Source organism: Castor canadensis, chromosome 13 (assembly GCF_047511655.1).
Source record: "Castor canadensis chromosome 13, mCasCan1.hap1v2, whole genome shotgun sequence".
In the NCBI taxonomy this organism is placed as follows: Eukaryota; Metazoa; Chordata; class Mammalia; order Rodentia; family Castoridae; genus Castor; species Castor canadensis.
Window position 1 is genome coordinate 25,214,875 of NC_133398.1, and position 12,546 is coordinate 25,227,420.

The following is a 12,546-nucleotide window of genomic DNA, read 5'->3' on the forward strand; positions in this document are numbered from 1 at the left end:
GGTGCGCACGGGAGAGCTCGGGCTCCGCGGACAGAGAGGCTAGTGTGCCTTCCGGCGCGGGCTCCGGGAGCCGAGCGCGCGTGGCGGGAGAGGCGAGGGCTGGAGCGCCGCTGTCTGGGGGCCCTCGGCGCGGCGCAGGTGAGCTGTCAAGGGACGCGCCCGGAGAAGGGGCCTGGGACCCTGCTCTGTGCTCCCGGGGATGCCCTGGTGCGGGAGACCCCGACGCTGCTGTGCCGGCCGCGGGCCGGGAGGTGGAGTGCGGCGTGGCCCTCCTCTTCCTCCGGGCCCTAAGTTCTCTCTGCAGACTTGCACCCGCTCCCCCCGGCCTTCCGGGGGCCCTGCGGGCGCAGCAGCCGGGATGACCTGCGCTCCTCCAGCTCCCGTAATCCAGCTTCGGGATTCCTTGCAGGGGGCAGATAAGACTAGGGAAAGCAGATCAATTCGTTCACGATGGAAGCCGATGGTTCTTAGAGGGTGGGGTGCTCTTGCTGCGGAGGTAGTGTCTCCTGGGCCCCTGCACCCATTGTGCTGTATTATGTGGCTTTCTCCCCCGCTAAGCTGTGGAGTGATTGTATGATATTTTTTCTTCGGATCCTAGCACTTAGTAAGTTTTACCATAGGTCTCAAACTGGAGAGTAGGATTAGGTATCGTACAGGATTCGACTTGGGAACAGAGAGAGTAAAAATGCTAAGTCCCAAAATATGGCGATCTGTCTTTTGGTGCAGGAGTAGCAAGCTTGTCGTTTTTCAGGTTGCATCTGATGTGCTTGTAATAACAGCAGGAGGTTGACAATGCGGGTTGTGTTCAGTTTGGACTAGTTCAGTTAGTTAGACTTAATAGGTTTATCTTATGCTCTTACAGCGATCTGCCCTATTCTTGTTGTCGTGGGCATGGTGAGTAGCCCAGAGGTGGATGAATGAAGGGCAAGGGAAGAAAATGCAGGGAATTAGGAGATGATTCAGGGTTGGCCAGTGCTGTTGAGGGATCTTTAGCACATTTAAGGACTGAGACAAATTGGATCAGTGGAGACAGGAGAGTTGGAGATTGCAGATGTCAAGGAAAGAATGTTAACAGGCCGAGATTCTGGAGGAGTTTGGAGTATATTCTTTTCTTAACCTTGAAAGAAGTGGGGACATGCTTCCTCTGAGAAGTTAAGGGAGTAGGATGATGGGTATGAAAGGTCATAGAAGTTAGTTTTCATGCTCTAGTGATTGAGGAAGGAGAGCGATTCATGAGCTCACTTTGGCTGGCTGTGAACTCAGTGATTAGAAAATTCAGTTTGTTTGTTGTGTTTGTCAGTCAGGTTCCAGTCAGAAAAGTAGAAGGTAAACAACATTTCATCAGAATTTAATATGAAGAATTAGTTAAATAGCTGTTGATACTCAGGAACTCAGGATGAGAGTCATACTTCTGTCTCTGGGGATGGAATGTTGAGGCTGGGCCTGGGAGCACTGGAGACTGGAACCAAGGGCCCCTGCAAGGCCCATTGCTGGGTGACAATCACAGAAACAGCAAGGTAATGGGAAAAAGTGAGTCCTCTTTCCTGTACCCTCCAACATTCTTAGCCTAGATTCCATGGACTCCGGGGCTGCACAGATTGTTGGTGACTAGAATCCAAGTTCACAGGAAGGGATATAGGAGACAATGGGATTTGATCATGGCAAGAGTAACAGTATATTCTGTGGTTTGGAAGTGTACCCCAAAGTTCATGTGTTGGGAACTTAATCCCCAGGCGACAGAGGTGGAACCTTTAAGAGACAACAGCATAATCATTAGATAAACCAGTGTGAAAACCGTTAGTAGCTACACAGCTGCCTCTCTGCTCCCTGTCCTCATTTGTTGCGGTCCTATCCCTTGCTTACTCTTGCCAGGCATTCTCTATTCTCAACTCTCCCTGTACTTTCAATTACATGTCTTGGTCACTTTTAAAGATGAAAGACATGTAGTATTTACACGATTTGAAAACCCTAGTTCTATAAATGGAAAATATTTTAATTAAAAACCCACATGGCAGTGCTGGGGAGTGGCTCAAGTGATAATGCACTTGCCTAGCAATTGAGAGGCCCTAGGTTCAATCCCCAGTGCCAAAAACAAAAAAACAAAAAAACAAAAAACAAGACAAAACAAAAAAACCACAGCAAAATAAAATAAAAAATCAGAGTCTTCCTGTGTTTCTTAAGCTTATCCTCCTGCCTTTGCCTCCCAAGTAAAAATCCACATGGTATTGGTTCAAATAATTTCCACATGTTCTTAAATACAATGTCACCAAAACTGAATAAAACAATTCTTTGCCTTGATTCTCTTTCTCACTCTTACCACACATGATTTTGCCTCCTCTTAACCCACATTATATGTTGCATCGTTTCTGTTATACTTGACATTATCTGCTTTGTACTGGACTCATTTTTATTATTTTCATGCCCTACGTAAGAAATGCAAGATTGAGAAATCTCTGTGGGTTAAAGTGACAGTGAGACCAGTGTGACCTGTATAATTGCCACCCGAAGTTAGAGAATTTGATCATAAACCTTTAAGGGATATATTTAAATACCCAGGGTATTTGATGGCTTTTGTTTTCCTTAGGTAATATTGTTCATTAAAGCAAATCTGATTTGACAGACCAAAGTAAATAACTTATTTAGCGTTCTTTCCGTATGTTCTGTTGTATGGTAGAAGCTGCTAATTTGAAGTAGTTATATCAGATCTTTATGCTCGTCAAAATGTTCGTCATCCTTTTGAAGCAAGGTATCATTTTACTGGATCTTCCCCCTGGGAACAGTAAATACTTTTTTTCAGTTTTTTTATTAACAATTTATTTTGAGTGTATGAATCCAATTTATTAATAAATATTCCTGGTAGATATTAAAGATATATTTTCCAGATTCCTTTCTACTGCTGGTATATACATACTGATTTTTTTATATGGTTCTAATCAATGGGGTAGTCTTTTGTTTTTCCTTAGGAGTTTTTAAATCGTTCAGACTATAAAGATATCTAATATGGAAAAATAGAATGTTTTTCCATTCATTTTGTTCTTTTCAGTTATTCTAAGGAATAACTCTTGTCAAATATTTTTTGAAGAAACTCTGAAGCTGAGAATTTTCCTTTTCTATAGAGTGAGAACATAAAGTAGAACCCTCAGTTTGTAGACCATAGCTATACAACTAGGTTGCTGCCACACATCTGTATAGGGGTATGTGTTCTGAAAAGTAGGTCCCCCTGGGTTATTCTAACTACCACTTCTCTACCATCTGAATTATTATACTTGAGGTGAGTGTAATCATTTATCACTTTAAGCTGTTTCTTTCTCTTTTAGGCATTAATACTTGCTCAAGAGAAATTTGTATTTTTTTCCAGGTGTTGCTTCATCATGCGAAATCTAAAGTTGCTTCGCACCCTGGAGTTCAGGGACATTCAAGCACCAGGGAAACCTCAGTGCTTCTGTCTCCGAGCTGAGCAGGGTACAGTGCTCATTGGCTCGGAACAGGGACTGATTGAAGCAGATCCGCTCACAAGAGAAGTAAGTTACTGATGGAGATATGAGCACTTGGCATGACCCTTCACTTGTTTCCTTCCAAACCTCCTTCTCCCAGATAGACTTCGTTTATGTCTTAGTTAATTTATGTCTTCTTAAATTGACCTCTTCTTTATACAGAGGGTTTAGTAGCTAAAGCTTAAATGGTAACCTATCTTTGGTGTTATTTTAAGATAAATTGGCAAAGCAGTGACCTTACATTTTTTGTGAGTACCCTCGATTTTACCCTTTCTGTATGTGCAAACTATTTAAACAGTGGTTCTCAACTAGGAATACACATGAAAATTGCCCATGGTGCTAGGGGTCGAACATAGGCCCTTGTGTATGCTAAGCAAGTGCTATACCACTGAGCTACATTCCCAGCCCCTACCCATGTAACTTTTTAAAAATATGTTTAGACTCCCAATCCATACTTGGTAAATCCCAGTCTTTAATGCTAGATCTGACCATATATATTTTTTAGGTAGTATGAGTCAATTTTTATATTTCCTCTTATTATATGTTGCTACTAATCTATTTTAGGTGATTATATTAGATTGCCATTTCCCCATATTGTAGAAATTCTAGAAAACTATGATCATGGGACTAGGGATATAGCTCACAGGAATGGAGTGTATGCTAAGCACCTGAGAGATCCTGAGTTTAATCCCCAGCACCTCAAAAAAAAACAGTCATTAGCTTGTTTTTGGTGGTACTGGTAGTTGAATTTAGGGCCTCCTGCTTGCTATGCAAGTACTCTGGCACATGAGCCATACCCCCATCACCTTTTGCTTTTTACTTATTTTTGAAATAGGGTCTTGAATTTTTGTCTGGGCTGGCCTGGACTGTGATCCTCCTTTTCACACTTCCCATGCCCTCTGTCATGCCCAACTATTAGTTAAGATGTGGTCTTTTTACTTCAGCCATCCTTGAACCCAGGTCTTTCTGATATCTGCCTCCTGAGTAGCTAGTATTGTAGGTGTGAGTCACTATGTCCAGCCATTTTTTATTGGACATTTTTTAAAAAGACACACTTTTTGTTCTGTTTGGATTTGCTTATTTAGCAAGAGTCATATTAGCCATTTTGTAGTTGTTGCTAAATATAATCGAGTTGTAGTATTTCTCAAAAAACATGGTAAAAGTTTTTATGTTACGAAAGAAATATTAGAAAATATTTTATTTCTGTATATGTGATTGTTCTTAAAAGTAGATTGTGTTAATTTCCTTATGTGTTTGCATTGGTGAAAGGTGAAAAATGAAATTCCTTTGGTGGCAGAAGGCTTTCTTCCAGAGGATGGAAGTGGCTGCATTGTTGGTATTCAGGATTTGCTGGACCAGGAGTCTGTGTGTGTGGCCACAGCCTCTGGAGACGTTGTACTTTGCAATCTCAGCACACATCAGGTAAGAAGAGTCCAGTGAGGAGGGAGTCTCAAGTATCCTCAGCCAAGTCACTTGTTTGTTGTTGAGATTTTCAAATTCATAGCCATAAAATCTAAGCTTTTGCAAATTAGTCTTTGCATTGCAAATTTGTTTATTAAAAATTATTGGCATGGCTTTACCTATATTTCAGGATGTTTTGAAAACTCATGTTTATCTACTACATCTATTAATCAAAATGATAGGACATTCTAAATTCGAACTTAAAATATAAATAAATGAACACTGACCATTCTTGTGTGGTGTAGGTTCCATTCAAAATTCCATCCTGAGTTGTGATCTTTTTCACTTTAGGCAGTCTTTGAAATGTTTGTATGGCTTGTATTTTCTATTACGAATGCTGACTGGCTAACTTGAGAGTCCTTGAACTACAAGCATGAAAGTAATATACTGTCACTACAAGCATATTTTGAGAGTACCAGGAACATAGATTTCAACTAGTTGCTTCTTTTTCTACTATAGCATAGGGTTGGAGTTTCTGAATTTCAGCCCTCACCTTATTAGCTATAAGACTTTAGATTAAAATTGCCTAATCCTTTGAAACATCTTTGATGATACCATTAATTGTGATCCTTTGAACATTAATTGAGTCACAGGAGTTATACTATCATTAACAGTAGGATAACAATTGCAGCTTACATTTATTAAATGCTTACAATGTGGCATGCAGAATTTTATTTACTCGTCTACCTTCTGAGGTAGATTGTTACTTCCCATTCTTAAGAAGAGGAAATTGAGGCACACACAGTCTAACTAACTAGGCCAAGGGCACACAGTTACCAGATGGAGTGTGAACCCTAGCAGGGTAAATGTGGCACCTTCACTTTTAACCAACCCATTTAACGCATTAGTAAACCTTGCTCTCAGTTCATGCTGAGAAATAAAAAGCTATCACATTAAACTTCATTAGTATTTCTCATATTTAAAAGATAAGCATTTACTTTCAAAACATTTGTAGAATTCTTTTTCCTGATTACTGAGCTTCATTCTATTTATCTATGTTTAATGATGCTGATCCTGCCCCTTTGTGGCTTCTCAACTGTCTGAACCACAGAGTTTAAAGACCCTTTTGCTCTCTGTTCCTCACATTCCCTTTTAGCTTCATCCCCCATTGTTCCTGGGTATGTGTGTGCCTTAGGCTGTCTTTATAGCTGATTTTTAACTGCTCCTTTTTGCCTCAACACTGTGTTTTCCTTCTTATCTTTCTTTCTCTTGGTCCTTTTGTCATCTTTGAGACACTTTCATAGACATTGTCCTGGACTCTTCCAAGCTGTTTGTCATTCCCTGCTCTGAGAACCACTTTACTTCCTAATCCTGCTGTAGTCATTTTATTGCCCTCATAAGATGGCATTGTGAAGAAAGGCATATCCATTCCAATCCCTGTGCTTGATATCATATGTAATCTCTTGATACCTGTTACTGAAGATATGTTTGTTTGATAAATTCACCTTCATATGCTTGTTTTTGGTTGTTTTAATTGAGGCCATACTAAATCTTTATCAAGATATTGATGTTCTGAATTTCCTTTTTTGATTTTCTCTGCCGCAGCTGGAATGTGTTGGGAGTGTGGCCAGTGGTATCTCTGTCATGAGCTGGAGTCCTGACCAAGAACTGGTGCTTCTTGCTACAGGTAAGCTTGTTATTCATTCGTAACTGATTAATAAAACTTTACTCCTAATATTTTACAGGGTGCTCAACTTTCAAAAATTTTTTTGAGCAGTGGTAGCAGTGTTATATTGTAAAGTGATTATGTTTCTTTTGGCTTAAGTTTTTCCTTTGGGTTGTCATAAAAAGTTGTTTCATGTAAATTTTTTAGACTTTGGGAATGGAAAAAAAATTTAAACATGCATTTTGTCTGTTCTGTCCTGTCCTGACTATAACGCCTCCTTTCTGGCTCTGTAGTTTACAGTGCCATAGTTGCTTACATAACATGTGTTTGTTACATGAAAACAAAATCCTTCTTGTTCGTGCTCCTCTAAGGTCAACAGACCCTAATTATGATGACAAGAGACTTTGAACCAATCATGGAGCAGCAAATTCACCAGGATGATTTTGGCGAAAGTGAGTACAGCTTTGTGATACTTTGTGGCCTGAAGTTCCTCCTCAGTTTTGATCATTTTCTTATATACCAATAGCCATGTCATAGGTTCAAAGAGCTATAAAGTTTAAATCCTCCTTTGTGAAGTGATAGCCTAGTCCTTCAGGCCATCCCAGATCTTAAAAGGCATTTATCTGATTCCTCTCCAGGTCTGAGAATTGACTTGGTCAGTAGAATAGAAATCTGCTTGAGATCTCCTAGGTAGCTGTTGCCCAAACTGTAGGAAAGGTTAGGCTGGGGTTGCAATGAAAGGAACTGTACAAACTACAATAAGGGGAGCATTTCTGGAGTACAGTTCTGGGGAGAAAAAAACAACAGGAGAGGTGGGGTAGAAGGTTGTACTTTGTTCTGTCAACTAGATCCAAGCCTGCATTTTCATTTGAACAATCAGATTGGTTTTTTTGCTTAGATCTAGCCTAAATTATTTGGGCTTTTAGGCCTTGGGAGTATTGAAGGGAGAAGAGATGCTTATTGAATATGATAAACTCTGGGTAATGTGAAGGCACTGGGTTGCTGGCCTGATTGAAAAGAGGAATTGGGGGAGAAGGTATTTCAGCTTCTGTTGAGGTCTAACTACATGCCTTCCTGACATATTAATTCTAAGAAATCATTTAGAAAATGGCTACTTATTTAGTCATTCAAAATTAATATCAGGATAACTTTTGAGTAGGTACTATGAATCCAGTAGTGTGTTGGTGCTATGGATAATTCAGAAATGGCTACTTAATGTATTTTACCTGAAAGAGGGCCATAAATTCAGTAGCAAGGGAAGGGAAAGAACAACTGGAAGTGAGGGATCCCAGAAGAAGCTGACTTGAACTGAGTGTCAGTTGAACTGATGTTGGGTAGATGAGGGGTGGAGGGTGGGGGAAATTTGGCCCGGTAGTGATTAGCATGCAGGGGTGGCAGGACATGAGTGTAGAATGAATAAATGGGATGGATTTTGATGGAGTTTATATGCTGTGGTAGGGAATTTAAATTGAATCATAGGTGATCAGCCGTTAAAGTGTTTTTTATTATAAAGATTGCTCTTGATGACTTTTTTTTTTTAAAGATTGGCAAAGTTTTACTTAGTAAAGGAGGACAAAGCAGGGAGAAGTAGAAAGGGAGAAAGGAGCACCCCCTGATATTTAGGGGTGGGTTCCGAGAGGCTCTTGGCATTCACTTTTGTGTTTGTGTGTGTGGAGAGGGAAGAGATTAGAGAGAGGTAGGGTGATCAGGTTGCTGTGAAAATCAGATAAGAGATAAGGAGGTAAGTATGGGACTGGAAGAGGGACTTGCCTCAGGAAAAATTCTGATTCTCAATGTAGTTGAGAGTACATTTTTTGGATTTAGCTGAGAAGCTTTTCTGGAATATATGTGCATGGTTTCCCTCTTGCCATGAGCCAGTTTGAGAAATACCAGTGTAAAGACTGAAATAAATAGGCTTTGGATATGTGGGGTAACGAAAAGTTTAGTGAGACTCCAGCTAGAAGTTTGGGTGATAGGAATAAAGATGCCAGTAACTGAGAGAAGATAGATGGGGAAGTGGTAAGTTCTGTTTAAGAACTATACATGATTGTCAGGTAGAATATGCAAATATAAGGGTTTGGGAGCCATTGGTGTGTAATCCTTCCTATCTTGGGAGAAAATGAATTTGCTCAGGGAGCAGATATAGTGATGAAAGAGTCTAGAGCTCAGGATGGAACTCTGGGCATCCAGATTACAGAACAGACACAGAGAGTAATCAGCATACAGCATGCCTGGGAATAGGAAAATGCACGAGGCCTGGCTTTTCCGATATGCCTTAAACAGTAAATTGAGGGAAGGGGAGTCCAAGTTAGGGTCTTAGTCTTAGAAATCTCTTTATTACTTGTCATTCTGGAGTGATGAATATTTTTCCTCTAACGCAGGGGTTGCCAAACTTGTCTTGTCAATGACTAGATAGTAAATTTTTTCAGCTTTGCAAGCTCTACAGTCTGTTGCAACCTCTCAACTCTGCTATTATAATGTGAAAGCAGTTGTAGACAATAATAAGCACAGCTGTGTTCAGTAAAAGAGTATTTATAACAGCAAACATAAGCTGCAGTTCGCAGGTCCCTGCTGTGACCCCATCACTTGCAGATAGAAGCCAAGGGTGTGCACAGGGTAGGCACTGCTCTTTGAATATCACAGCAAGGTGTGCTTTTAGGTACTACAGTGCTGGAACATGCTGTGCAAAGCAGAGAGGAACTGTTGTGCTCACTGATAATTTACAGAAATTATGAACACCCTACTTCATTAGAACCAATGGCAGGAAGGAAATACTGGGTCCTGGATCTGGCTGGTACTTTCACACCCGTCTACTTCTTACAGGTCGATGCCAGATCCTACCTCTAGAAACAGAAGGGCTACATTTTTTGGCAACTCTTACTTTATGTTTTGTGTAAGAGAAGCATTATTTTTACAAAGTACCCCAGTCTGCAAGGCAGAAGCCCTGTGTTGTGATTTTTGCTTCTGTCACAAGGGAGTCTCAGTCTCTTTAAGTCTACATGAAGAGCCACATTTGATAGTCTATAGTCTTCTCCACCGTCAGCAGAAAAGTTGTATACCATGGTTGATTTAAAGTTGAAAATCAGGGCAGGGATGTAGTTGAAGTGGTAGAGTATTTGCCTAGCAAGTGTGAGGTCCTGAGTTCAAACCCTAGTACCACAAAAAAAAAAAAAAAGATGCAAAGCAGAATTTATTCTTAATGTTGTCTTGAGTGTTTTACTTTGTTATCCATGAGCATATTATGGAAATTCTTCATATTTTATTCATATTTTAAGGTGTGGGTGATATTTCTGACTTGTGTCATCAAGGGAATGTAGAATGTATGAGATGGCAATAAAGGCACTTCAAACCCTTCCAGGTCATTGCTGCATGTAATATAGAACCTAGGTTTTTAACTGTTGACTGCTGGTTAATTTATTTAGAAGTCTTAGAGAGCTCAGTAAGTTGTCAGTGACTAACTTCATGAAGAATAATAATGAGACTGCTATTATTTGATTTCCTTTAACTTTTTGCTTGTCTTACATGCCCTCAATTTTTTTTTATTCATTTATTCATATGTGCATACATTGTTTAGGCCATGGTCAAATTGTTTTTTTAGGCAAGTTTATCACTGTTGGATGGGGCAAGAAGGAGACACAGTTCCATGGATCAGAAGGCAGGCAAGCAGCCTTTCAGATGCAAATGGTAAGGTTGGTTTGATGGATAAAGAACCTAAATTGGTTGAAGGTGCTACTTAGGAGACAGAGATCAGGAAGATGGCAGTTCAAAGCCAGCCAAGGCAAATAATTCACAAGAGCCTATCTCGAAAGTACCCAACGTAAAAACAGGGTTGGTGGAGTGGCTCAAGTGGTAGAGCACCTGCCTAGCAAGTGTGAGATCCTGAGTTCAAACCCCATACTGCCAAAAACAAATGGAAGTTCTGCCGCATACCAGGAGCTCTAGGTGGTCATTTCTAGGCCAATAATGGAGAGATCTCTAATGCTTTTATAAAGCTGTAGGTGTTTAGAGCCCTCAAAGAAATGAGTCACCCTAGAAAGATTCTGTTTTCTTTTTTCTTGCCAAGTTGCTTTGTAGTTTTTTTTCAGCATAGAGAATAATTATAACCAATATTCATCACCCAAGCAAAACATCACTGACAGAAATGAATAACCTGTGTAGCCCTTCTTGGAGTCCTTTCACTTTCTTTCCAGAGAGAGCTGCTGTCCTGCATTCACTGCTGGTAATTCACATGCATGTTCTCATACTTTTCCTCCAGATGTACCTATTTTTAAAAGATACTGTTTCTCATTTTTCCTGTTGGATTAAACTTTTTGTTTTCCCACTTTCTGTATTAGAAAATTGTACAGATCACATATAGGTGTATTGATGACCCAAGACAGTGTTTTTCAATCTTCTAATGTAGAAGGCAAAAGCATATGAACACACACACACTGTTGGGGCACCTGGAGAAGTGTTTCAGTGTTTGCTATTACACTAAAAATTTTAAATTCTTGTATCTTAATTTGTATATATTTTTAAGAGATACTGATTAAAAAATATTGCCATTAGGTAAAATGAAATGACCCAGTAGAATCTGCCATGGTGGTCAGGCACTGCCAAGGGAAGCATATCTCTTTCTTAGAGACATGTAGATTGCATTGCTTTATCATGACATTCAGTAGCCATGTGACGTTGGCAAGTTTTCTGACATTTCTGAGCATCCGTGCTCTTGTCTATAAAGTGAACATAGTGATGTCTCCCTAGTGAGGTTTAGAGGCAATAATACATGTGAAATGCCTTCCACAGTACCAGCAGAGTAGGCAGTCAGGTGGTAGTTGCTGCTCTTATCTTGGTAGACACATAACTTTTGAGATTTAAAAAGCACAGGCATTATTTCAAAACAACTATGTTCTAAGTAAAATGTGCATGTTAATCTACTTTAGCATTCTGAAAACTGAGATGATCCATTAGAATCAGTAAAGCACTATTAAGGGCAGAAAAGTAAAGTATTCCCCTCATGACCTTGCTTCCTTAGGATAAACTTCTAGTGCTGTATCCAGTTCAGGAAAATTGGATTTGATGTTGCCTTGGTTTTTTAAGTGATTTTACTGAAGAACTTACAAAAGGTGGGGGGAGGAAGCAGGAGTAGGAAAGGAATTTGACTAAGTAAATTGGATTGTGTACATTTGTGTATTCTTTTTTGCTCTGAAGAACTAGTAAAATATGACAACTTTCAAAAGCCATGTATATGTCAGTAGGTTTAAAAAATAGTTCTTTATTGATATATGCTACAACATGGATAAACCTCATAGATAAATGAACCAAATCACATGTTACATGAATGTATTTGTATAACATGCCCAGGATAGGCAAATCTATAGAGGCAGAAAGTAGATTAGGGCTTATCTAGAATGGGGAGTTGTGGGACACAGGTAGAGTGACTGTTGATGGGCCCGGGCTTTCTTTTGTGGATGCTAAAAGTGTTATCATGAAAATACATTTTAAAACATTGAATTGTACAATTTAAATGGGTAAACTTTATGATGTGTAAATTATATTCCAATAAAGATGTTAAAAATAGTACTTTAAGAAAATATAAATAGTATTCAGAATAAGGCAACTTTCCATACTCTGTTAAACTCTAGAAAAGACATTTTACTCCTGGTACCCACTAGATTAAGAATTGTCTAATGTTGCCAAAAAGAGGTTTTACTAATGACATAAAATAATATAGGTAATGGGGGGGGAACTAAAATACATTCTTATATATAATGTACTTTCCAGTAGACTACTTTAGCTTTTGTTCATGAATTTTTTTAAAGGCTCTAGGGCCTTGTCTTAGTTCAAAAGTTCACAGTTACCTTTCAGAAAACAAATTAAAAAATTTGTGGATTAAGTACCAGGTATGGTGGCTCATACCTGTTGTCCCAGCTACTCCAGAGGCAGAGATCTGGTTTTTAAAGTTGGTGACTCAAGGACAGGCTGGGCAAAAAGTTAGCAAGAACC

General features: G+C 39.5%; 1 protein-coding gene across 2 annotated transcripts in view; it reads left to right on the forward strand.

Annotated features, from left to right (window-relative positions):
* Elp1 (elongator acetyltransferase complex subunit 1) overlaps positions 1-12,546 on the forward strand; it is a 51,928-nt gene continuing 39,382 nt past the window's right edge. The window contains exons 1-6 of one of the 2 annotated variants that reach the window (XM_020175894.2): positions 1-138; positions 3,359-3,521; positions 4,764-4,916; positions 6,501-6,582; positions 6,933-7,013; positions 10,160-10,245. In XM_020175894.2, coding sequence (XP_020031483.2) covers positions 3,372-3,521; positions 4,764-4,916; positions 6,501-6,582; positions 6,933-7,013; positions 10,160-10,245 — 552 coding nt within the window. In that variant the 5' untranslated portion in view covers positions 1-138; positions 3,359-3,371. Of the gene's footprint in view, positions 139-3,358; positions 3,522-4,763; positions 4,917-6,500; positions 6,583-6,932; positions 7,014-10,159; positions 10,246-12,546 lie in introns of those variants that run through there. The other variant, XM_074051313.1, reaches the window with a different exon arrangement.